Genomic DNA, 26,025 nt, shown 5'->3' on the forward strand with positions numbered 1-26,025 from the left:
GTATCCTGCACATTTTTTTTCTGATGCCTCTTCTCCAAAAACTGTTAAGATGCCCGATACTAGAGGTCCTTAAACTTAAGGAACTAGCTATTTCTGTAGAATATAAGAATAGTTTTCTAACATCATGAGGGCAATGTACTAGCCGCATCTGCACTGTTGACACAGAAAGGCTTTAATCAAGTTGATCTCTTCTGAGAAATTTGAGTTGGTTGCGTCTGTGAGTGGGTTACTTAGTGTATTGCTGGAAAACTTTGTGAAAGGCTTTAAGATACAACAATTTAAGATCTGTTTCCTTAAGCCAGGCCAATGTCTCTAAACAGAACTAGTTTGAAAGCAAGCCAATATATTGTATTCCTTATGAAATGTCATTTCAAAATGCATGTTCTGGGACTGTGATATGAAGGACAGTAATAAAGCTGGAAAAAAACCTATGTGATGTTATTGGATTTTTACAGTAAGTACAAAGCCATTTCTGTGACCACTGTATTAAGTTTGTACCAAATCCTCTGCCAGGTGGGCCAAGTGAGGTCCCTAATGAAAGCTGGTAATGCCCTGAATCTGTTTATACTACTTACACATCTGTGCCATGTTTGTAAGTAAAGTTATAGATACTGGCTTTATACGTGCATGAGAAATGTTTTAGTGCTAAGATTCACAGTGGAGGGTGTGATCACCTCCCCACTCAGGTGACATGGGCTGAACAAAAGGACAGAGGCCCAGATGTTGAATCCACATTTTATGGAAATTGATAGTCTTCATCTGGGATGCAGCCAATTGCAGAATGCCACAATAGGCCACCTGGTCAGGTGTTCGTCCATTGCCTACCTGAAGAAAAAAGGGTTCCCTCCCCACCACAGGGAAGTCTGTAAAGATGTCCCCAGCAGTGACCATTTTTGTCTTCATTCCTCATTAACTAAGCCTATGTGAACTGGGGTCCCATCTCTCATAGGGTGTGCTTTCAGAGACTTTCAACAAATCAGCATATAAAACACCTGGCCTGCCTCATAGGTTAAATGGATGTATGTAACGTACCACTTTAACAATTTTTCCCTCTCACCCTGTCCCTTCTTTCTTTGTTAATAGACCTTTAGATTTTGGATTCTAAAGGATTGGTACAGCGAGCTGTTTTGGGTAAGATTTAAGTGTATATTAACCTGGGGATGTGGATGGTCCCTTTGAGAGCTGGAAGAATCTACATGGATTTGGTGAAATACGTTTTCATAGCCCCTCATCTGTAAAGAGGGTTGCTGGTTTGGGCATTATGAGCAGATGGAGCATCTCTGGGTTTGCTTGTACAGCTTCTGGCTGACCCATGGGGCTGACAGAGGTATTTTTGTGACTGGCTTGGCTTGAATTATTGAGTAGGAAATTCCAGCCTGGGCTGTAAGTGGCCTGGTTTTAAGCAATCTGCCCAGGATTGAGCCTTTCAGCTTGTCCCAGAACCCTTGTAACATTACAAGCTAATACTACTTAGATTCCCTAAGCATAAACACAATGGCTATGGCTACACCACACCCTTATTTCAAAATAAGATATTTCAAACAAGCTATTTCAAAATAACACAACTACACACAAAGGCTGTGGCCACACTACCCGTCCTTTTCAGAAGGGGCATGTTAATAAGGGATTTTGGAAGATGCTAATGAGGTACTGACACGAATATGCAGCACCTCATTATCATGAAGGAGGCTGTGTGGATTCAAAAGTGCTGCTTTTGAAACACACACCACCCATGTAGGCGGGGGGGCCTTTCGAAACGACCCCCCCTTCTGAAAGCCCCTTTTTCCTGTTTGGTTTTAGAAACAAGGGGCTTTCAATATCAGGGGGTCCTTTTGAAAGGCCCCCAGAGCTAGATGGGCAGCATGTGTTTCGAAATGTGTTTATTCATGTCAGCACCTCATTAGCATCTTCCAAAATCCCTCATTAACATGCCCCTTCCAAAAGGGAGGGGTACCGTGGCCACAGCCAAAATGTATTTTGAAACACCACCCAGCTATTTTGAAATAGTGTTTCTGGACACATAGCGCTATTTTGAAATAGTGTCATTGGGGGCCAATTTTGAAATAACATGCCCACTATTTTGATTTTATTTTGAATTAGCATGTGCTTAGTCTAGATACTAATACAGTTAATTTGAAATAACTCTGTAGTGTAGACATAGCTAATGGCAATATGGGGAGACTTGCCTAAGAGCTAGCACTTTACTGATTGGTTTTCTGCAACTCTGTATGGAAACAGACAGAACATTTTTCCAGCATCTAGGGAAATGCCAAATCCTTGACAGGATAATGAGTTAAGTAGCATTGCCAATCATGAACTGTCTGTATAGGTGTGACTAAACTGTACTGACATCCAAAATACAGTTAAAAGCAACAACAAAAAGAATCTCCTTCTATGTATCAGAGAGGGAAAATAAAGCTATGAAGTGGAATATTTATGTCTGATAGCACAATGCCAGCTAAATGTTGCTTTGCATTTCTGAGCTTATTGCTTATAGTGCAATATAGCTCTTATTGCCAGAGTGGCTAGAAGCTTATTAGTGAATTTTTAACATTTAGGGTTCAGTTGGGTTGGGTGAAACCAATTACTTCATTCAGGGTTTCCCCCTTGATACTTACAATGGCACATTAGAATTTAGTAGATTCCATTCAATTTAAATTATGCTCTGTTGCAAGGTATTAGTGCATGCACTATTGCAATTTGGTGTTCATCAACAGGCAAATGAAAGTGCACAAGAACAGAATGGACTTAATTTAGGGATGCAGCTCAAAAGCCCAAATATAAAAGCTCAGTAAAGTCCTTATTGTTATTTTGCCTCTTCTGATTATACTCAGCACTTTTCTCGAATTAGATGGTGCTACTATAATGTGGGTGCACAAATGGCTGGATAACCATTCCCAGAGAGTAGTTTGTGACACTACATATTTTTAAGGAAATATATTTTTGAATATGAATATGCATAAGTCAAATATACTTATGCAAAACATGGCAAGAAACCCATCATTCAAGAGCTTGTTATTCCCCGAATGTATATATTCTGCTTGTATGCATGTATCTTTTTTTGCACGTGAAATTAGAAATTTGAAGCTTAACTCTGTTTATTAATCTAGGTCTTTTAGTAAAAGCCATTAGTGGTAGTTAAGGAACTTAATGACCCAGTCTTCAAGGCAATGATCTATGAATGGTCTTGTTTTTCTGGTAAGCCTGGATTATGGTTGGTCCTACAAAGATAGGTGAGCATGCCACCTGGTGCTGGAATCCATCTTGAATTTTGTAGTATTCTGGGGAAGACTGAAACAAAGGATTCCTGCTTTGGGGTTTTATTTAAGGGAGGAGAGGGGCAAATAATGATTGTCTTCAATTGGCTTCACAGTCTGTTCCCCATCACACGAGGACACATGAAGAGACCTGGAAATAAAGAACTCTAACAAGGGGAAGAAGCAACTGGGTGGACCCAGGTCGGGAAAAAAGATCAACTTTGGCCTGAAAGACTTTACTGGAAATAAGGACTAGAGTTAGAAATCATGATTTGTAACAATTTCTCTGTGGCTACGTCTACACTTATCCCCTTCTTCGAAAGGGGCATGGTAATCAGCCTGATTGCAGAATACTAATGAAGTGCTATGATAAATATTCAGCACTTCATTAGGTTAATTCTCCCCACGGCAACTTCAAAGTGCCAGCATGCTGTGTAGCTGCGGGCACTTTGAAGTGCCTGTGCTACTTCAAAGTGCCTTTACTCTCCCAAATTTTTGGGAGCAAAGGCACTTTGAAGTGCCCACAGCTACACAGCATGCTGGCACTTAGAAGTTGCCGTGGGGAGAATTAGACTAATGAAGTGCTCCATATTCATCGCAGCTCTTAGAATAATAAAATCATCGGGCTGGAAGGGACCTCAGGAGGTCATCTAGTCCAGCCCCTGCTTCAGGCAGGATCAACCCCTACTAAATCATCCCAGACAGGACCTTGTCAAGCCGGGACTTAAAAACCTTGAGGGACGGAGAATCCACCACCTCTCTATGCAACACATTCCAGTGCTTCACCACCCTCCTGGTGAACTAGTTTTTCCTCATATCCAACCTACACCTCACCCTCTGTAACTTCAGACCATTTCTCCTTGTTCTGCCATCTGACACCACTGAGAACAGTATCTCACCCTCCTCTTTAGAGCTCCCCTTCAGGAAGTTGAAGGCTGCTATTAAATCACCCCTAAGTCTTCTCTTCTGCAAACTAAACAAGCCCAAGCCCTCAGCCTCTCCTCATAGGTCATGTGCTCCAGCCCCTTAATCATTTTGTTGCCCTCCGCTGAACCTGCTTCAGCACATCCACACTAGGAGGCCCAAAACTGGACACAATATTCCAGATGTGGCCTCACCAGTGCTGAATAGAGGGGAACAACAACTTCTCTATATCTTCTTGAAATGCTCCTCCTAATGCACCCTAGTATGTCATTAGCCTTCTTGGCTACAAGGGCACACTGTTTACTCATATCCAGCCTTTAATTCGTCATAACTCCTACGTCCCTTGCTGTACTGCTGCTTAGCCAGTCGGTCCTCAGCCTGTAACAATGCTTGGGATTCTTCTGTCCCAAGTGCAGGACTCTGAATTTCTCCTTGTTGAACAGCATCAGATTTCTTTTGGCCCTATCCCCCAATTTATTCATTCACTTTATTAGTATTCTCCGATCAGGCTGATTATCATGCCCTCTTCGAAGAAGGGGGAAAGTGTAGACATAGCCTTAGTGTATTAGACTGAGTGGGCATACTTTTATTTTTATTTTAACTTAATAAAGTACTTTGATTTGATTGTTTTAACTTGGAACCACTTAAATCTACATTTTATATTTAACAAAATCACTTTTATTTATAATCAAACTCATTGTAAATTAATAATTATTACCTGGTGTGGGGGAGAGGGAAACCATTGGGCACATCATTTTTCATTGATAAAGGGGGAAACTTAAGAGCTTTCCTTTGTAAAACTTTTATACAGAATAAAACAGATGTATCTGGGGTTTTATTCCCTTTAGGGGGCTGTTCTTTTGGGTGCTGTCAAATCACTGTCACTGAGCACTTCTACAGTTGAGATCAAAACAAAAAGCAGTCAAGTAGCACTTTAAAGACTAGCAAAATAGTTTATTAGGTGAACTTTAGTGGGACTAGCACAGCTTACTCTCTGTTACTACAGTTGAGATATTATCAGTATCTGTGTTACACTGGTTAGTGTCTGCTATCCCAACTCTGTGTCTTTGCTGTTGGAGACCAGAGCTTCTGGCCCAGAGTGACAGGGTGGTGAAGCACCATAGAGGGCACATAGGTGGGCTCAATGGTATGATCAGACTGACAGTCTCAAGGGGATCACTGTGATCCATCTTGTCAGATAATTATCAATGGTTTACTGTTATGCTGGAAGGGCATACCATCTCCTGCAGGGATCAGTTATGGGTCCAGTTATGTTCACTATCTTCATTCATGATTTAGATAATGCCACAGAGGGTGGTTTGTAGATGATGCCAAGCTGGAAAGGGTTACAAATACTTTGGAAGATAGGAAAATAAAACAGCAGTCCTGTAGCACTTTAAAGACTAACAAAAAGATTTATTAGCTGATGAACTTTCATGGGACAGACCTACTTCTTCCTACCTGGAAAATTCTGATAAAAGTAAACTGGGACAATGAGAATTTAAAAGAAAGATCAGGAAAAAAAGGGTAGGGTTGCAATTCAAAATGATCTGGATAAACTTGAGAAATGATCTGAAGAATCAAGATGGAATTCAATAAGAATAAGAATTCAACTTAAGAATACTTTCAATACAAAAAAGAAAATGACTGCATAGGAAGGAGTACTGCAGAAAAGGATGTAGGGGTTGGTCGTAGTGAGTCAACAGTGTAACATTGTTGCACAAATACCAAACATTATTCTCGGAGGCATTAGCTGGAGTGTTGTCAGCAGATATGGAAAAGTAATTCTTGTACTCAGCTCTGCACTGGTTAGGCCTCAACTGGAGTACTATGTCCAGTTCTGGGTACCACATTTCAGGAAGGATGTGGAAAAATTGGAGATGGTCCAGAGAAGGGCAATAAAAATGATCAAAGATCTAGAAAACATGACTTATGAGGGAAGACTGAAAGAACTAAGTTTGTTTAGTCTGGAAAAGAGAAGATTTAGATGGGACATGATAACAGCTTTCAAGGACCTCACAGGTGGTTATAAGGAGGAAGGAGAAAAATTATTCTCCTTAATCTCTGAGGACAGGACATGAACCAATGGTCTTAAATTGCAGCCAGGGAGGTTTAGGTTGGACATTAAGAAAAACTTCTTAACTGTGAGGGTTGTTAAGCACTGGAATAAATTGCCTAGGGAGGCTGTGGAATCACCATTATTGGAGATTATAAAGAGCAGGATAGACAAACATCTGGCAGGGATTGTCTAGGTAGCATTTGGTCCTGCCATGACTGCAGGGGACTGGGCTTGATGGCCTCTTGAGGTTCCCTGCAGTTCTATGAGTCTATGATTATATGATTAACAGTTGTAAAATCCTTTCTCAGAATAAAGAGGTTTAGTGAATTAGTTAAACATGAAGGGCCAGCTCCTCACCTGGTGAAAATCAATATCTCCCCTTTGACTGCAAGTTTATAATGCACACCAGCTGGTGACCAGTATATCAGTAATGACAAAAGCATGATTATTCTATAACTGATCCAGAATTTTTTTCTCTGAGTTAAGATCATAAATCCCAGCTACGCATAGGTTGTATTATTGATACTCAAAGTATCAATTACTATGGTAATGCAATCTGGAATACATTCTGGTTAGTGCAACCTGTAAATATAGAGCTAGTAATGTTATTTATGTTTCAAGGAAACAGTGATTTTCATGCACAGTAACATTTTCTAAAGAAAGCCTACTTTTGTCCAGCTTCTCCTTGGCCTGCACAAGGTCCATATTTATATGCATAAACGAGTCGAGGGATGAAATCTGAAGTCACAGCTACAACAAATGCATTAGTGATAACAGAGAGAATTCCAATGCCTTCCAGAATTCCATACCAGATTCCTACAAAAGAAATACTGGATTAGTTTCAGGGGAGACAATTATCAAAGTAATTTAAATATTGCCTTCAACATGCCTGGGGATTCTTGGCCTTTCCTAGCTCAGTCATTTACCATGTTCTTTTCTGAGCTACACAAACATCAACATGTGGATTTGATCGTAAGATAGCAGTTGGGTCTAGGACTAGATAATGCTGGAGTATTTCTTGAGCAAGCAATGGTACTGGTAACAATATGCAGACTGCCAGAATCAACCCATCATTGCATAGCACTAGAATAAGGTCTTCTAACTGGTGAGCAGGCTAAATGCTTTCACAACAAATAAGCATGCATATTGCCAGCTGAGACACCATGTACCTCCATTGTGCCTGGATGGTGAAGGTATGAATCTTAGCCAAGAACACTGATATAACTTTTTGAGTTTTCATGACTATCATGGAAGACAGGTGTCATTGCTCACAGAGGTGCAACTTCCTTTCTAAACAGAGGGTAGTCCACCCCTCCCCCTCTGCTTCAGGCCCTCACTTCACCTCATCCCCCATCCAGTCTCTCTCTAAGATCCCACTTCCCACCCCTGCTGTTCCCACAATGTGCAGAAGATGCTGGGAGGGGTGGGAGGAGTTGGTCAGTGGGTCTGCTGGTGGACTGAAGGCACTGAGGGGCAGGGGTGGGAGCTGACTGCAAGGATGCTAAGTCACTGTCTCTACAATACTTTTAAAAAGCAGTCACTAAGCAGCAAAGTACTCCTGTGCTGCGAGGTCCTTTTGTCTTCTATGGAAGTCCTGGCTGTGATGTATCATGGGAGATGTATGCCTAGGGAAAAGACCATGAAGCATCCAAACTACAACTCCAGTGAGACACTGTCATGGATTTCTCAAGGAAAATGTTTTGGGTTTTATTTTGTTTGTTTGGCTTCAGGAGAAAATGAACACTGAGCTTTCCGAGTACTTGTTTTTTCCATGAAAAATTAACTTAGTCAAAAACCCATTTTGGGGTCACAAAACACTTTTGATTGAAAAATTTCAACCAGAAGCTGTCCATTGTGGTTCGTGCTCCCATCCTTGCCTCAGAAGGAGAATTATGTCCGCAACACAGTGTTCTGGTAAAATAGTTTGGGCTGTTTTGTTTTGATTTTACTAACTTTTGTGTTTATATGCATACATAGGTACACACTGCTAGGCATTTAGAGAAGGCAGGTTGAAGAAGTCTGCCTGACCCCTGAAGTGGAAGGTGGTGATGAGATCTGTGATGGTTCATGGCTTTTGCTGGAATTCATTCCACAGTTTCAGACGAGTGCCAGAGAAACCTCTGCCTTCACACAGACAACCTTAGCCCATGTGGTGGAAAGTGCCATGTTCCTGAATAGTGGAAGTGTTGATCTTGGTCCTCATTTTGGAGCTTTAGGTGATCTTTGATATATGCTGGGCCCAGGCTACTGAACACCTTAGACAGAAGATATTAAATTGAGTTCCATAATCTATGGGAAGCTAGTGCAAACCGCAGAGGACAGGTCAACGGGCTAAAATGATGGATATGACTTTACGATCTTTTTCAACAAAAGATAGTTTGAGAACTGAAGAAAAAAACTATACCCTTGCACGTGCTGTGTTGTTTTCTCATTTTTGCTTAACTTTCAAAAATAAAAAACAAATCTCCTTTTTGTCCCTGTCCTATTTGTGACTTTGTTTAATCTTGCAGAGATCCAGACAGGGTACGAGTGCAAAACAGTGATTCTCAACCTATGGCCCAATCAGCACATATTTACAGCCCATGTGACATCTTCAAGGTGAAACAGGTAGTATATATATTGTGTGGATGTAGCCCACAAAACTTATACGCTATGTTTACACTAGAGGGTTTTCTTGGCAAAACGACCTTTTTGCCGACCAAACCCATGGAGCATCCAGATTCCCAAGGCATTTTGTCAACAGCTGTACCCCACCCCCAACGAGGCGTAACACATCTGGGCTGCGTCTACACGTGCACGCTACTTCGAAGTAGCGGCACCAACTTCGAAATAGCGCCCGTCACGTCTACACGCATCGGGCGCTATTTTGAAGTTAACTTCGACGTTAGGCGGCGAGACGTCGAAGCCGCTAACCTCATGAGGAGATAGGAATAGCGCCCTACTTCGACGTTCAACGTCGAAGTAGGGACAGTGTAGACGATCCGCGTCCCGCAACGTCGAAATTGCTGGGTCCTCCATGGCGGCCATCAGCTGGGGGGTTGAGAGATGCTCTCTCTCCAGCCCCTGCGGGGCTCTATGGTCACTGTGGGCAGCAGCCCTTAGCCCAGGGCTTCTGGCTGCTTCTGCGGCAGCTGGGGATCTATGCTGCAGGCACAGGGTCTGCAACCAGTTGTCAGCTCTGTGTATCTTGTGTTGTTTAGTGCAACTGTGTCTGGGAGGGGCCCTTTAAGGGAGCGGCTTGCTGTTGAGTCTGCCCTGTGACCCTGTCTGCAGCTGTGCCTGGCATCCCTATTTTGATGAGTGCTACTTTGACGTGTAGACGTTCCCTCGCTGCACCTATTTCAATGTTGGGCTGAGCAACGTCGAAGTTGAACATCGACGTTGCCGGCCCTGGAGGACGTGTAGACGTTATTCATCGAAATAGACTATTTCGATGTCGCAACATCGAAATAAGCTATTTCGATGTTGGCTGCACGTGTAGACGTAGCCCTGTTGACAGAAAACAGGTCTGGACATTCCAGAGGGCCCTCTGTCATCAGACCGGGCTTCCCGAACACCAGGCAGCCCTGTTTGCTTTGCTTCTGGTTGGCTGTTTTGTTGACAGAGTGGCTGGGCAGTCCGGCTGCTCTCTGTCAAGAGTGGATCGGTCTTGCTCAGCTGTTGACACAACACCTTGGCAATCTCTTGTGATCCACTTGGCAGTTTGGCCATGATCTGTCAACAGAAGTTTTGTTGGAAGGTATCTTCCGACAAAAAATTCTGTTGACAAATCCATGAAATCTAGACATAGCCATAGAAAGCTGTGTACATAGTAAGTAGGTTGAAAACCACTGATGCAGAGAACTATTTAAACTGAGGCTTCTTTCCCTTCTGACTCGAATGTACTGCCACAGATTTCCGTGACCCCCACAACAAATGAACATATAGGCCAAGTTCACAAATCTATTCTGTTGGCTTTTTATTAGGTCTTATAGGAAAAATATTTAAGAGTAATAAGAATCATGGACCAGACCGTAACTAGAGGAACACATCAGTACAACATTCCCCAAAAGATAACAAGACAATCCATGAATTCTCAGATAGTAAAATACACTGAAACCCATATGAGATAATTCTTCATAGGTAACTTAATTTAAGAACAAATCCAAAATATCCCTAAATGCTACAACTGCAGTTTTGCTTATCCTTCATTAGAGAGCCACCCCCCACTAAGAAACTGGTAACTGAAAGTCCCTTGTATGGTCACTTAGGATTGGTTTCACAGTCTCACATTGAAGACTGAGTGCTCAAAGGGCCAGGTCCTATACTTTTGCCCAGGCTGAGCTACATCGTACTCTGCTAGCAGTCCCAGTGAAGCTCACAGAGGCCCCGATTCAGCAAAGCACTTGAGCACATACTTAAATACTTTGCTGATCTGAGACTGGAGAAAGATGATATTTATTGTGATTAAGGGGACCAAAATCTGGTCCTCAATGGATATTTCAATCTTCCTAAATCATTATTCTTTAAATTCCATTTTTTAAATGATTAAAAAAATTGACAAGTAGCAGAGGGGTAGCTGTGGTAGTGTGTATCTGCAAAAATAACTAAGAAGTCCCGTCGCACCTTATAGACTAACAGATATTTTTAGCCAAAATATCAGTTAGTCTATAAGGTGCTACAGGACCTCTTGTTAAACAACTGAATAATAAAAATGTGAAAAGATAATTTTTCACTATTGCATTGCTGCCCTTTGTTCTTACCAACCAGTCAGAGATTAGCTACTCCAAGGAGACAGTAGGTGGAGTTATTCTTTAGACAGTCCTGGAAAACCAGCAACATTCTTAGCACTTCAAAGGACCTTTGTGGACAGGAGGCTAGTTGTCTCCCTACTCAAAGGGAAACCTACCTTTGGCTGAGTGAAATGAAAGTGCGCAAAGCTTTCCAAAAATGGAATTTGCTTAAGTTTGCATCATTTTAAAAATTGCTCTATCTTATTATTGTATACAAAAAATGAGCAGCTGCACTTCCTATTAATAAAGTGCATCCGCTAAAAGAAAATCCAGTGGAGATCACTGAATGTTTCATTTAAAAATCTGGACTGATAACTTATTCATCAAGGCTGTGTCCACACTTGCATTCCTTTTTCAAAAGAGGCATGCAAATAAGGGAAATCAAAAATGCAGATGAGGTACAGGTTTACATATCTAGCACCTCATTTGCATATGTTTCTTTCAAAAGAAGAAAAGCAGTGTAGATGCGGCTCTTTCAAAAGTAAGCCCCACCTTCGAAAGAACCCTTCTTCCTAAAAACAAAATAGGAACCATTAAAGATTTGTAACTTTAAAATCATTGGTTTCATCAAGTGATCAATGACTTGTGTTTAAAAGTACGCACAAACAGCTCACCGATATCTTTGGCTCTTGAGGCTAATGGCCTCCTCCACTGTGTGACAAATTTGTATGCATCAAGCCGGATTTCAATAATATTGTTAAGTAATGCCAGAAGTGGTGCCAGTGGAAAAGCTGCTACAAAGATGGTTGTGAATCCAAACTGAAGAACTGGGAAAGGAAATAAAAGGTTAGTGTTTTCAATATTCACTTTCAAGGGCTTATCCTAAATGCTAAGCCTACCATGATGTCATATAGCTAGTAACCTTGCTCATTATGAAATATCACATTAGCATGATACACTAGTGGCACAAGTACACCTGTTCTGTTTCCAAATGAGCAGACCAAAGGTGAAAGAACAAATATTGGGATTTCCTGGGAGCTTAGAGAATGAATTTGTCTTCTGCACACTCTTAATACTCATTCTTCTGTGCATTGTTCCTTGTACTTTGGCAGATGTGGCCTTCAGAAACAACCCACACACACCAGGTAAGTGTCTTTGCTGGATAACAACCAGTTCTGCAGCACCTTAAAGACTAACAAATTTATTTATTGTGTAATCAGCTTTTGAGGCTCAGATCCATTTCCTCAGACTTGGATTAGACAATTAGAATATGGAGTTTATATAGTGCGGGTGGAGGTGGAGGAAAAAATGGGGGTTACTTGTCAATAATAGGAGCACTAGAAGAAGCAAATTAATTTAAATGGGATGTGGCCTATTCCTGTAAATATCAAAGTTGGGGAAACTGCCCTTGTAATGCACAAGATTCTGGTCTGGCTATGGTCTGAAGAAGTGGGTCTGTCCTACGAAAGCTCACCTAATAAACTATTTTGCTAGTCTTTAAAGTGCTACTTGACTGCTTTTTGTTTTGACAGTGTATAGACTAGCACACCTTCCTCTCTGTTACTATTCAAGATAATTGAATTCCCTGTTAAGGCCTAATTTAACAGTGTCAAATTTGCGAATGAATTCCAATTCAGATGTCTCCCTCTGCAATCTTGTGGTAAAATGCTTCTGTAGAAGAACGGCTACTTTTAAATCCTTTTTTGACTGTCAAGGAGGCTAAAGTGTTCCCCGAGAGGTTTATATGTATTCTAGCTCCTGATGTTGGATCTATATCCATTCATCTTTTGGTGCAGCGAGTGTCCAGTTTGTCCAATGTACATGGCAGAGGGGTTTTGCTGGCATATGATAGCATATATCACCTTATCAAAACAAAAAGCAGTCAAGTAGCACTTTAAAGACTAGCAAAATAATTTATTAGGTGAGCTTTCGTGGGACAGACCCACTTCTTCAGACCATAGCCAGACCAGAACAGACTCAATATTTAAGGCACAGAGAACCAAAAACACTAAGCAAGGAGGACAAATCAGAAAAAGATAATCAGGGTGAGCAAATCAGAGAGTGGAGGGGTGGGGGGGAAGGTCAAGAATTAGATTGAGCCAAGTATGCAGATGAGCCCCTATAGTGACTCAGAAAATTCCCATTCCAATTCAAACCACATGTTAATGTGCAGAATTTGAATATAAAAGACAGCTCAGCTGTTTCCCTTTGAATAGCGATGCGAACATTTTTTTTCAGTAACACACATACTCTTAAGTCATTGACAGAATGGCCCATTCCATTAAAATGTTGACTAGCTGGTTTGTGGATCTGGAGTGTTTTGATGCCTGTTTTGTGCCCATTAACTCTTTTTCTAAGGGAGTTAGAAGTCTGTCCAATATACAAAGCATCTGGGCATTGTTGGCACATGATGGCATATATGATGTTAGCTGAGGAGCATGAAAGGGAACACAAGGAGTGGAGGCAAACAGAAAGGCCGTGCAGAGAAGAAAATCAGCAGTTTGTTTGTAAAGGACACTTTTGAGCAGATAATTAAAGTCAAGGGAAAGCAAATACAGATGCTCAAGACCTTAATATTGTTGCTGCCTGAGCAGATGCATGCCTGCCCTCTCACGCAGCACTTTCAGAACACTTTCACATGCCCTCTCCCGCCCTACTCTGCCCACACAGTTCTTCTAGTCCTCGGTTTCCCTTTCACTTCATTTCCTTAGATGGCTACGTCAGTCTGCCCTTCCCAGGTAATGCCTTTGTCACCAAGTGTCTTTGTGTGTGTGTGTGTGTGTGTGTGTGTGTGTGTGTGTGTGTGTGTGTGTGTGTGTGTGTGTGTGTGTGTGTGTGAGAGAGAGAGAGAGAGAGAGATGTTTCTTATTTAATAAAAGCAATAGTTTTAATCAACAAACCTTCTTTTCCCCTGTAGATTGAGATAGAAGGCACTAACAAAATATGTACCAACAGTTTCATCATTTCTTCCTAGGCAAACTAGACATAGGCTACATCTACATGTGCTCTCTTCTTCAAAGGGGGTGTGGAAATCAGGCTGAAGTGCTGTGATGCATATTAGGCTAATTGGCCCCTGAGGCAACTTCGAAGTGGGGAGTAAAGGCACTTGAAGGAGTGCGCGCAGTTCAAAATGCCCGTGGCTACACAGCACGCCAGCACTTTGTAGTTTGACCCTTTCAAATTGCTGGGGAGGGGTGGGAAATTAGCCTAATAAAGTACTGCATATGCAGCACAGCACTTTATTAGTAATCTCCCATCAGCTTGATTATCATGTCCTCTTCAAAGAAGGGGGCAAATGTAGACGTAGCCATAATGTAACATTAACAGCACCAAATCACAGATATATACATTACTGATTCTCGCTTTCAAAATGTTGCCTCCACACCTCCCTAATTTGAACTGACCTTCTCTCTAATGCATTTGTGGTTAGGTCCTCTGATGGTATCCCAACAAGAAAAATAACAGAACATCATTTGTCATCACCTATAGCCCCCAGATTAAAAACCTCCAGTGCATCATTGATAACCTACAACCCATACTGGAACATGATCCCTGAGTAACAGGCCGGTCCTTTCCTACAGACAGCCTCACACCCTCAAGAAAATACTCACCAGCAAGCATATATCACACCACAGAAACACTAACCCAGGAACCTATCCATATAACAAACTCTGTTGCCAACTCTGTCCACAAATCTATACAAGTGATACTCTTGCTGGACATAACCACTTTAGCCATACACACCTGCACATCCTCTAATGTGATATATGCCATTCACGTGCCAGCACTGCCCGTCTGCCTTGTACGCTGGACAAACCAGACAGTCTCCAGGCCTAATGATGAATGGATGTAAATGAAACATCAGGAATTGGAATACACATAAACCTAGAGGTGAACACTTTAACCTCCCTGGACATTCAATTAGGGATTTAAAAGTAGGCATTCTTCTACAAAATAATTGTGCTGCCAGATTACAGAGGTAGACATTTGAACTGGAATTCATTTGGAAATTTGACATTTAATCTCTGTCTTAACAGAGATATCAGTTATCTTATGCATTACAAGGGCAAATTCTCCACCCGTGATAGTCACAGGAACGGGACACATCCTATTCAATTTGCGTCATCAACTGGTCCTACTAGAGATAGGTAACCCTTCCCCCCAGCCCCACCCAACACCCCATTGTTCCCTGCTATATAAACACTGGACTCTACTTTTTTTCTGACTCCAATCATGTGAAGAAGTGGGTCTACGTCACGAAAACTCTTGACTTAATAAATGTGTTAGTCTCTAAGGTGCTACAGGACTGCTTGTTATTTCTTTAGGTCCTGTTTCTCAAAGTAGCTGAGCTTCCACAGCTTCCCTTAAGTTAAACAGAATTGTACCAGAGAGGGCTTTATTCAGTACATGTGCAACACAGACAAGTAAGGCAAAAATCCTTTGTCTTCATTCTTGTTACGTTTGGTTTCCCCTCTCCAGCGGAAGCAGTATTTCGTGGAAGTAAGCTCTTTTGTGTGAGTACATATTTGTATATTTTAAATATAACCATCATACAGCCACTAGCCAGGTATCTGCAAATAAGTGCTTTGACACTAAGACTTTATCAGAGTTCAGTGGAATTTGCTTTATAAGAAATAATAATGACACAAGAAACCAAACAGTTTAGGAAGTAAGAAGTTTGAGGCTGCAATTTAGAAAATATCCCTCTACCCATGAAAGCAGCTAATCAGATAAAATATTTCACAGATGGGAGTTTCCTGCACCACGTTAGAAATATTGCCTTGATTTGATGCTTAACAACTCACTCCCATTCCTCACCGAAATTGCAGGAATGGAAATGGTTCTGCCATCTCTAGTTTCATATAACGGGAGTTTCTAAATAAGCCAATCAGCCCCCTGGGCTTAAAAACATAACATTAAAATGTAGCATAACAAAGTAAAATCAGAATATTTTCATACTCATTTCTAGGTATTCATCAAAGAGTCCATAAGCATTCATAGGCTGAAGATTATAGTCCTTTTCCCACTGTGGGAAGCTTGCTTTTCTCTGTGTACCATGTTCCTGTCGCAATTTTCTCCTGGTCCACCAGTTCTGAATTAACCTGCATAAAGTGTAAACACCCATTTATTGGTTATTTAGCATTCTAAATTAGAAGCCTTAACACTGGCTAAGTGACTACACGGGAGTCTAGCATGCATGCACAAACTGCATGCGGAAGAATCTTAGTAAAGGGCTGGCTATTAGCTACCATTTCCCCAATTAGTAACACAGGGAGGTGAGATTCTGAAGATACATGGAACCATTCCTTTCTCTTTCCATTCTCTGGGTGTTAGCTGTATTAGAGGACTGAGTAGCACATTTAGTTTGATTAGCCATTAGTCATCAGGAAGAAACTGGGCTGGATAATGTATTTTATAAACCGAACGTATCCATGTGCGGGAGAGCTTGATGTTAGTAACAGATGTGTCTGGTAGTACAAAACACGAATGTTGCTTCTACACATGGCCCCTCCCTATGGAAGGGGCATGGTAATGAGCAGCCCAGAAAATCTGAATGAGGCACGGATGTAATTTCCCATGCCTCACTAGCATATGGCCACGTGATTCAGAGTCCAGCAGAAACTCTTCCAGACTTCAAAATAGTCGTGTGGGGTGAGGGATGGGGCTTGAGTTCCAGCTCCATTTTTTCCTAGGAAAAAAGCACTGAATTGTTGTCTAGTTAATCTAGGCCAAAGGGCAGACCTATTTTTTTCTCTGTCCTCTTCAGCAGCAACCACAAATAACTGGCCAAGGGGTCTGCAAGAAGGGGATTTTTGCAAAGGGATTTTTCTTTTGTCTCCCCTATTTCCCTGTTTATGGTAAACGCAGGTCAAATTAGTATGCACTGGCGAAGACCAATATGTTTGTGTCAATCTTCCATCTCATTTTATGCTCAAACCTGCCCCTGCTCCCACCAGCTATTGCCAGGAAGGTGTGAAGGCCATCACCCCGGTAACTCAAAGAGTATGGCCAAAGGTCAGATAATGTTATTTTGTGGTGCTGTCTTGATCTCTTCTTGGAATTTGCTCACGAGGACTGGCATCACACCTTGTGCATAGGGGCATAGTCAAAAAAAGGGACCCTAAATTAATTTCACCAATCAGATCTGGGTACCTCAGAAATTCTGAAGGAAGGGATGCCTAATTTGGTATTGAGGAAGTTTAAGCATAGTGATGCAAATGGCCCACATAACACCTCATCATATGTGGCAAAGGCGTGCATCCGACACCTGGGACGGAATGGACCCGTGCTGTTGAGCACATTCTTCTATCTCTGTATCTATCTTGGTACCAATCTCTTTCAATCTTTAAAGTCGCTTTCACTCTGCTCTTGCTTAGTACTGTCATATCTCCCCTCACCAGCCGTGGAGTGGAGTGGGTATTGACTCTGAGAACTCTGAGGAGGTAGTAAGTATTGGATTTTCTCTCATAGCGTAAGTATAAACCAAAAGTGCAGTTAGTGAACAGGCTATATTAGAATCCTCAATCAAGTGAATTTTGTTTATAAGCAGATACTAACTCTGTAACTCAACACCATTCAGTTTGTATCTGCTGTGTCTGGGTGTTTACTTATTAATTGATACCATCATGCTGCTAAAAAACAAACAAACCATAAGTGCTGCTAAACAGTGTTGCCTGGATAATCACTAGGGCTACTGAGAACCACCTCAAATCCAGAGTGTGTTCTCTCTAGACAAAAGTTGACCAAAGAAAAAGGTGTGAACCTTTAATCTTTAAATTCAATTGGTGAGCCAATCCAAACAAACAATCCCATCATCAATTACTCTGGTTAACAGTCCTCAACTTTATGTAAAGCAGACATTATTTCTATTACATCTCTCATCCTTTGAAAACTGGTCTTCTCCCATCTCCTTCTCACTGCTTCTGTAATCTCCTACTCTGCTTTTCAATAGCCTTCATGGTGCTCCTTAATGGCTGGCAGAAAGATTCAACTAGATTGTCAAAAATGAGAAATGAGGAAGGGAGTGGAAAGAGAAGAGGAAGTTACTGGTTCTTTGAGATGCGTGTCCCCGTGGGTGCTCTATTCTGGGCATTGGTGTGGCCTTGCGCCAGGGCTTGGAGATTCTTCTATAGCTGTGGTTTCCCATGCCGTGCATATGCAGAAGCACTTTTTCGGGCCCTCTGGTGCACACACAGTGAGGGTTCCTTCATTCCTGCTCTACCTGACAAAAAGAGCAAGACGCTCCAAAGCAGAGGGGAGGAGGGATGGAAGTGGAGCACCCACAGGGGACACACATTTTTTCGGAAGAAACACTGGGCACAGTGGAGAGCCTGAATGGGAGGACGCGGTCCTGATAATGGTGGGGCCCCAGCGTGAACTGAAGGAATCGTCTGTGCAACAGATCAGTGGTAATGTGGAAGTAGTTATCCTATAGGTCAAGAGCTGAGAGCCAATAATTTCTGTCCAGAGCAGGGATAATGGTTGCAAGAGTCACCATCTTGAACTGTTGGTAAAGGACATATTTGTTGAGCTTTCTGAGGTCCATCCCCCGCTCTTTCTTTTGGGTTAGGAAGTATGTGGAATAGAAACCTCTGCCCTGGAACGCCTCAGGAACTGACTCCAGGGCTCCCAAGTGAAGGAGGTGTTGGATCCTTTATAGAATCATAGAATCATGAAGACTCAGGAGGTCATCTAGTCCAGCCCCCTGCTTCAAGCAGGATCAATCCCATCTAAGTCATCCCAGCTAACATGCTTGTGAGAAGGATCCCTGAAGAGGGACAGGGAAGGGGGTGGGCAGATGGGGCAGATGTAAAGGGGACAGAGTAGCCCCAGGCCACTAGCTCCAGGACCCACTTGTCAGAGGTAATGGCAGCCCACCAGTGGAAAAAGGGGTGAAGACAATGGTGAAAAGAATGATCATTGGACCATAGCTTGGCTGGACCAGAAAGGTTCCTTACCTCTTAGTTTCTTGACCACACCCTCAAAACTGCTGCCCAGGAGGTACAGGGTTGGACACTGAGGGATGTTGCTGCTGTTGCTGCCTATTGGAACATCATCATTGGGATCTGCTCCACAGGCAGGGCTCAAAGCATTGTTGTTGTGGTGGTGGTTGGAAGTGTTCCTGTGGCCTTTGGTTTGAGGAGCAGGAGGCCTGTTTAACCAGCCCAGGGTATGAGGAGTGGTACAGGAATCCTTGCTGGAATGGAGGACCTCATCAGTCTTTTGAGTGAACAGATTTTGCTTATCAAAGGGGAGGTCCTCCACTTTCTGTTGTATCTCTTTATGGACCCCGGATGGTTGGAGCCACTATGCATGCCTTACAACGACTGGGGACGCGGTGATGCTGGCTGCTGTGTCCAAAATGTCCTTTGCGGACTGTGGAGCTATATTGGTGATATGCCGTTCATGGATCATGCTGGCAACTAACTGGTTAAAACTTTGTTTTTTTACAGATAGGACGAAGCTTCCTGTACAGCCAAGAATGGCAGAGAAGGAACTGAGCAGCCCATGCCGCGTGTATGCCAGAGAACACGAGGTGCTTCTACTACGCATGCACCGTGTGGGAAACCACAGCTATAGAAGAATATCTGAGTGCTGGCGTGAGGATGCACTGACACCTCGTGTGTACCACCCATGGGGACGCTACTCAAAGAAGCAGCAACAATTTTGCTGCTGCTTTTTCTACCTTCTCCCTCCAACTGGAGCTGAATGTGACTGCTACAGTGTCACAGCTTGCTGAGGAGCCAGAGGCAGAGGAGAGAACTGTGAAACTGAAGGAAAGTAGTGTGCACTCAACACCTTGCTTGCCAAGCAGGGAGCATTTTGGAGCAATGTACCTAGAAGTTCACATGGTTCTGTTCAGCAAGGGCTATGGCTGCTGAAAAGAACTGCTGTGATGTGACTTCTGCAGACCTGGAGCCTACATGGGACTGGCTCTGCTGAGGGTTCAGCAGCAAGGCAAAGTGATATGAACAGTGGTACTTTGCAAAGGTACAAATATTTACATTTATCTTTCATTTCTGAATTTCCAACACCCCTCCTCCCCAATCCATGCCCATCTGCTCCACTGATCTGTATCGCCAGTTGCCTATAGCCATCCGTTAAATATTAATCCCATGCATTGTTAGATGAAATAACAGTAGTCCTTTTTAGCTAGCCAAAGCCTAGTGCTACCATATACCTTGTCAGTAAATGTGGCTAGGTCAGTACATTTGTCTGCTTGCACATTTTTAACTTTCCTACATGCCAACAGTACATTTTTTCTGGCTCACACCTTTCAGGTACCTTATTTCACCCAACAAGGAGCAGTCTAATTAGAAATTACTGGTCTAGACTAGAAAGCATGTAGCTAACATTTCAGTGCAGGGACTAGAGTGATGGTACAGAACAATTTTTTTTTATGAATTGGAAAAATACCACAACTTCAGGAAATAAAATATCTTCTAATAATGTATTATTTATATTATTTTCATTTCTATAAAATTTGTCCTATGTAAATAACATCGTGGATCTGAAAATATCTCGGAAGAGCTCGCCACTTTCTTTAGGTGTGATACAGGTTGGACCTCTCTAGTCTCACATTCTCTGGTCTGGCAACAGCCACAATGTGGCATGATTTTAGTTAGCTGAATGACCACTTACCAAAGGTGTGGCCACGTTTCCTGTGGCTCCATAAAGTTTGTTTATAGCCACCAGTCCTGGCTTGCAGTGCTTGGTGCTGTTATTTAGCTGTAATTTACTCCTGCATGTATTCTAAGAGCCCAGTATGCAGTGGAGGATTTGATAATGTTGCTAAATAATACTGATCTCCTGTGCTTTGGCAAATTCTCTGGTTTCCCACCAGACAGGTCCTGTGGGTGCTGGACTACAGAGGTTCAACCTCTACTATACAAATAACAAGCAGTCCTGCAGGACTTTAGTGATTACCAAATTTATTGGGTCATGAGCTTTCATGGATAAGACTCACTTCTTCAATTGCCATTTTTATCAGAAGAAGTGGGTCTTACCCAGAAAAGCTAATAACCTAACAAATTGGTTAGTCTCTGAGATGCTACAGGACTGCTTGTTATTTGTGAAGCTGTAGATGAAGATGGCTACCCCCTGAAACCTGTGCTATAACTACTGTAAGAATTGCTGTGATGTGACTTCTGCAGACCTGGAGCCTACATGGGACTGGCTCTGCTGAGGGTTCAGCAGCAAGGCAAAGTGATATGAACAGTGGTACTTTGCAAAGGTACAAATGTCTACATTTATCTTTCATTTGAGAATTTCCAACACCCCTCCTCCCCAACCCATGCCCATCTGCTCCACTGATCCGTATTGCCAGTTGCCTATAGCCACCCATTAAATATTAATCCCATGCATTGTTAGATGAAATAACAGTAGATCTTTTTAGCTAGCCAAAGCCTAGTGCTACCATATACCTTGTCAGTAAATGTGGCTAGGTCACATTCCCAATTTAAGAAAATCAAAAGGCAATAATGAAGATAATATTTTCTGCAACCTCCATAAACTCAGAAAGCGTATTTACTTACGGGTAACCCAGTTCCATGAAATTATTCCAGGTCTGCTTTAGCACCATGATAATACCCATTTGCATACAGAGATCAATAAGGCATCCACTTGGGTGACACTGCAGGGTAAGGGAAAAAGTGTGTTTTAAATAAAAATTCTGATTCTTTTAATCCTTTTGGATTTGCAGAAATCAATGTAGAGCAATTCATGAAACTTTTAAAGAAGCTTTCAATATTTGTATTTAATGTAAATCCAAAGGAGCACATAAATAATAAACTAGTCCTTTCAAGGGGCCAGCTGCATTATCATGGAGACCGAGTTGCCCTTTCTTGGCCAGAAGCAGATGCTTAGGATGATGGCAACTTGGTCTCCATGATAATGCAGCTGGCCCATTGTGCAATTCTGCACAGGTCTGCAGGAAAGCCTGAAGAGCATGGGAGTTTTTTATGGAGTCCAGTAGGCTTTGGATAGACAAAAATATATTGTAAGGAGTGGTGAGGAAATTCTTGCTGACGCCTGAGGCAATTAATTTATGCTTAAAATACGGTACAGTAAACTCTTTCGTATCCAGCTGTCCTGGGACTGGGAGGTTGCTGGATCTTCAAATATTCAGGGTAACAGAGAGGTAATACCAAGCATAACACTAAAGAAAACCAATATTAGATATTAAGAAACAAACCAAAATGTGTACAGAGTACTGGATTTACCAACCACAGTAGCAGTGTACACTGCAAACTTATACTGTATTTCTGTATTTATTTGTATTTATTTTCACTATAATATACTTACGGAAAACGTAACTAAAATTTACAGATGGTTAAAATGCTGATTATCTGAGAGTTCCAGATGATAGAATGCTGGATATGAAAGAGTCTACTGTATCTGTATATTATTATTATTATTTGATTCAATGTATCCCTTAAAGTTATCTCATTATGAGATGCTTAAGATTTGGGACATCAGATGATGGCCAGTCAGTTTTTCTTCTTGAGTGCCTGCTTCAATCTCGAGAGATCTGGGTTGGGCTGCAACTCGAACAGGTGTAAATTGATATAGCTCCATATACTTTAATTAATCATAGAATCACAGGGTGGGAAAAGACCTCAGGAATTCCTCGGGTCCAACCCTCTGCTAAAATCAGGAGCAACTGCAACTAAATCATCCCAGCCAGGGCCTTGTCAAGCCTGGCCTTAAAAATTTCTAGGGATGGAGAGTCCATCACCTCCCTAAACAACTCACTTCAATGCTTCACTGCCTCCTAGTGAAATATATCGTTGTAAGAAGAGGGGAGCCTATCCAAGAACTCACTGCACTGATTATCCCTTACTGTCTCTAGACCATTATTTTGAATCATTGAGTATCCTGGGAAGAATCAATGGAATCAAAACTGAATTGGTGAACACTGTGCATAGTACGGACAGACCAGACTAATTCTCGTCTGAGACAACAATATTCCAGTTTCAATTTAGCAGAGAAAAATGACACTAGCTCTTATGGTGTGACACATTCTGATAGGAACTGTTTTCCATTGTACAATGAGTTGAGATTATTTTATTTTCTCTGTTGATTTCATTGAAGCCTATCTTAAGTCAAAAAGGTTGGCAAATAGATTTAAAAAAAATCAGTCCCACTCATCATTAAAAAGAGGATAAACTAAATGGAGAATATAGATAATCTCTCTTTTGGTTTACCATCATCGTTATGTTTTGACAGTAGTTTGTTACATCAGCAATCCTGGAGTAAGCTGGAGCAACTCTATCAAAGCTAATAGTGTTCTACTTGCTTACACCAGGTCTGAATTTGGCCACTGATGTTGGCCAACTGGAACTCAGTAGAACAATGGCCTTGCTCATGATTTCGGTTAAGGGACAGTCAGAAGTTGTTTTTGATGTGTATCTGGATATTATACTCTGACCTATGCGTGAGGATTCTTAGAACCATAGGGTTAGACGGGACCACAAGGGTCATCTAATCTACATCCTAAATAAGGCCTGTCATGGATGTAGTTGACAAGAACACACACATTATTTAACTTTGACTCCATTTTGGAATAGGTCTAGTTGATGGAGACTGAGAACATTGACTTCCCATCTGTCCACCTATGACTTATTTTCTTTCCTGCACCATACAGAGGCTCTAGTAATAAAAAAAATCATTTGTGAATAAGCAAATTGCATTCAATGGTTGTCATTTGTAGGATCATACTACTCACTATTCACAAGTATTGGGATAACCTCTGTTCTATTAATGCCAATGGGTGGGGATCTGAAAATGATCATGAATTCATGCTAGTAGTTATATTCAAGATTTGTCCTTCATCTATGACAGTATTTGTCATCCAGTTAAAAAACAGAGAAAAATCATGTGACTCGGGTGACCAAATATTAAAATTGGACGCTCACTTATCCATAGGCCGATAATTGTCCATTCAGAATGTCCACGAGCTACTTCTGAATAAATTTTGTGACAGACCACAGACGATTATAGTAGCCTAGTGGAAGGCACGTACATGGGCAGTTGGGTCTGTGCTTTTATGTTCCGCGGGGACTGAGGCCCAGCAACAATCAGCCTGCAGCACCAGGTCAAACCAACACCTGGGGCTAATTAAGTACCTGCAGCCAATCAAGGCCTGTGGAGCCCTTGAAAAAGGCTTCTCCTCAGGTAAGGAGGGGAAAGAGAAAGTGGGAGGACCAGGAAGGAGAAAAGGTCTGTGAAGGAGAGCCCTGCATGAGCGAAGGATTGCTGCAGCTACAGGAAAAAACAGTACTGAGGAAAATGTTTGGGGAAGTGGCACAGGGAAAAAGCTGTTGCCGTTTTGGCTGAGGGAGACAGCCCCTCCAGCTGCAGCTGCCCAGGGTCCCTGGGCTGGAACCCGGATCGAGTGGGAGGGGACTGGGTTCCCCCCAGACCACCCCCCACACTCTCCAGCACAGCTCGGAAGCAGCCGGGGGGAGTCTCAATGTCCATGTGGGGACCTCCCCCATTTATGACTGTGCCTCAGAGAAGTACGACTCAGTAGGCTGTGCCCCATCCCACCCTGGAGGCAGAGCAAAAAGGGTCACAGCGAGCCTCTGAGGCTTTACCTAAACCACCCCAAAACGCAGGATCCATGAGGGATTGATTGGGACTTTGTCACAATTTATAAAATAGGGACTGATTCTTGAGTGAATTGCAAACTGACCCCCCACCATGCATAAATGTTACCGTGTGAAAGCACTGATTACTGCACTGGGAAGCTCGCTCCGTTTCTTTCACTTATTTTTGTTTGGATTTTGTTTGTTTTAAATTTGAGGCTTCAGGTCAGCAATGCAACAAAAATTAGACTGCATCAGTTTTTGATTGAGAGGAATAGAGTGTTTTAGAGGTAGAAATTCACTAGATTCATATTTGGATTGATTTCTATTGGGAAGGAACAACAGAAAGTGCCTGATATTTGTTTCCATAGTTAAAAAAAACAACAAGTTGAGGCCCTTTATTACTCTCATCCTCATATTATACACAAACCCCAAAAGCTAAGGTTTAAGAAACATGTTAATATTAATGTTAATGTTCATGCCAATATGAAAATATCTTTTTGAAGCAGGTGAAGAGGAATTTAGTCAGTGGTGTAGTGTCAGAGAGCTCCCAGAAATCCAGTGATACATCCAAAGTCAGGTGCGAGAATTGGCCCTTGCTCACATCCTGTGCCAGCCTTGGACTTCAATCAGATTGTACAGGATGTGCAGAATTTGTCCCTGAAAGCCTAAGAGTTACAGAGTACTTACCTCTTCCAGTCTCCACCTGTTTATCAGCCTCAAGTAAGCACCAGGGTGTCCGGTAAATCTTTAACATAAGAGCAAACATCAGCTATTTCTTAGATCTCTCTTCAGAATCTTAGAGAAAAGCTCAACATGGCTGGTTTAACTCCATTTGCCAAAACAGGATTGATTTAAATATCAAAGACGTAACAATGCAGAATTACTTGAAGGATATTTAATATAATTCATATTAATAACTAAGCAAGTACTCAACTGTGCTTATGCTAAATGCCTCATTCTAATACTTGATATTCCATTCTCTGAGATTCAGTAGGTGAAGAGCAGAATATCATGACCAAGTAAAGTTGTCAAGAGAGTTTTGCTTTAAAGCTCCATTTTGAACCGCTTTAGAATGTAAAATTACTGGCTGGAAAGAGACCATGAAATGCAAATATCTGGTCCACTTCCTTTTGACGTAACAAAAATTTGGTGCCACAGTTTTTGCTAATCCAGCAAAACACAAATTTTCACCAAGGAGGACAGTTTTTCACAGTTATACTGTGTAATCACTCAAACGATTTGTTCACATACCTGGATGCCAACAACTCATGTTAACAGTAATTCTGATCTGCTCAGATGCATTTTTTATTTCTGGGGGTGGGGGGAATTGGAACAAATATAGGATTTCTCGTCTACAGCAAAAGCAAATTCTATTGCTTGTAATAAGTATGAATTTGTTGCAAACTGGCCAAAGTATATATCAGGTAAAGCAAGAACTACCTAAATTTCAGGAGCTAGAGATAAAATGACAAAATGTTAAG

The 26,025-nt window shown here is 41.9% G+C and overlaps 1 protein-coding gene across 1 annotated transcript in view; it reads right to left on the bottom strand.

Annotated features, from left to right (window-relative positions):
• The window catches only part of ANO4 (anoctamin 4), a 194,252-nt gene that overhangs the window by 17,579 nt on the left and 150,648 nt on the right, over window positions 1-26,025 (bottom strand). The window contains exons 21-25 of the mRNA XM_074983973.1: window positions 25,232-25,289; window positions 21,488-21,585; window positions 15,912-16,054; window positions 11,627-11,779; window positions 6,909-7,056 (exon numbers count right to left, since the gene is read on the bottom strand). Coding sequence (XP_074840074.1) covers window positions 6,909-7,056; window positions 11,627-11,779; window positions 15,912-16,054; window positions 21,488-21,585; window positions 25,232-25,289 — 600 coding nt within the window. The remainder of the gene's footprint in view (window positions 1-6,908; window positions 7,057-11,626; window positions 11,780-15,911; window positions 16,055-21,487; window positions 21,586-25,231; window positions 25,290-26,025) is intronic.

Source organism: Carettochelys insculpta, chromosome 1 (genome assembly GCF_033958435.1).
Source record: "Carettochelys insculpta isolate YL-2023 chromosome 1, ASM3395843v1, whole genome shotgun sequence".
Taxonomy (NCBI): domain Eukaryota; kingdom Metazoa; phylum Chordata; order Testudines; family Carettochelyidae; genus Carettochelys; species Carettochelys insculpta.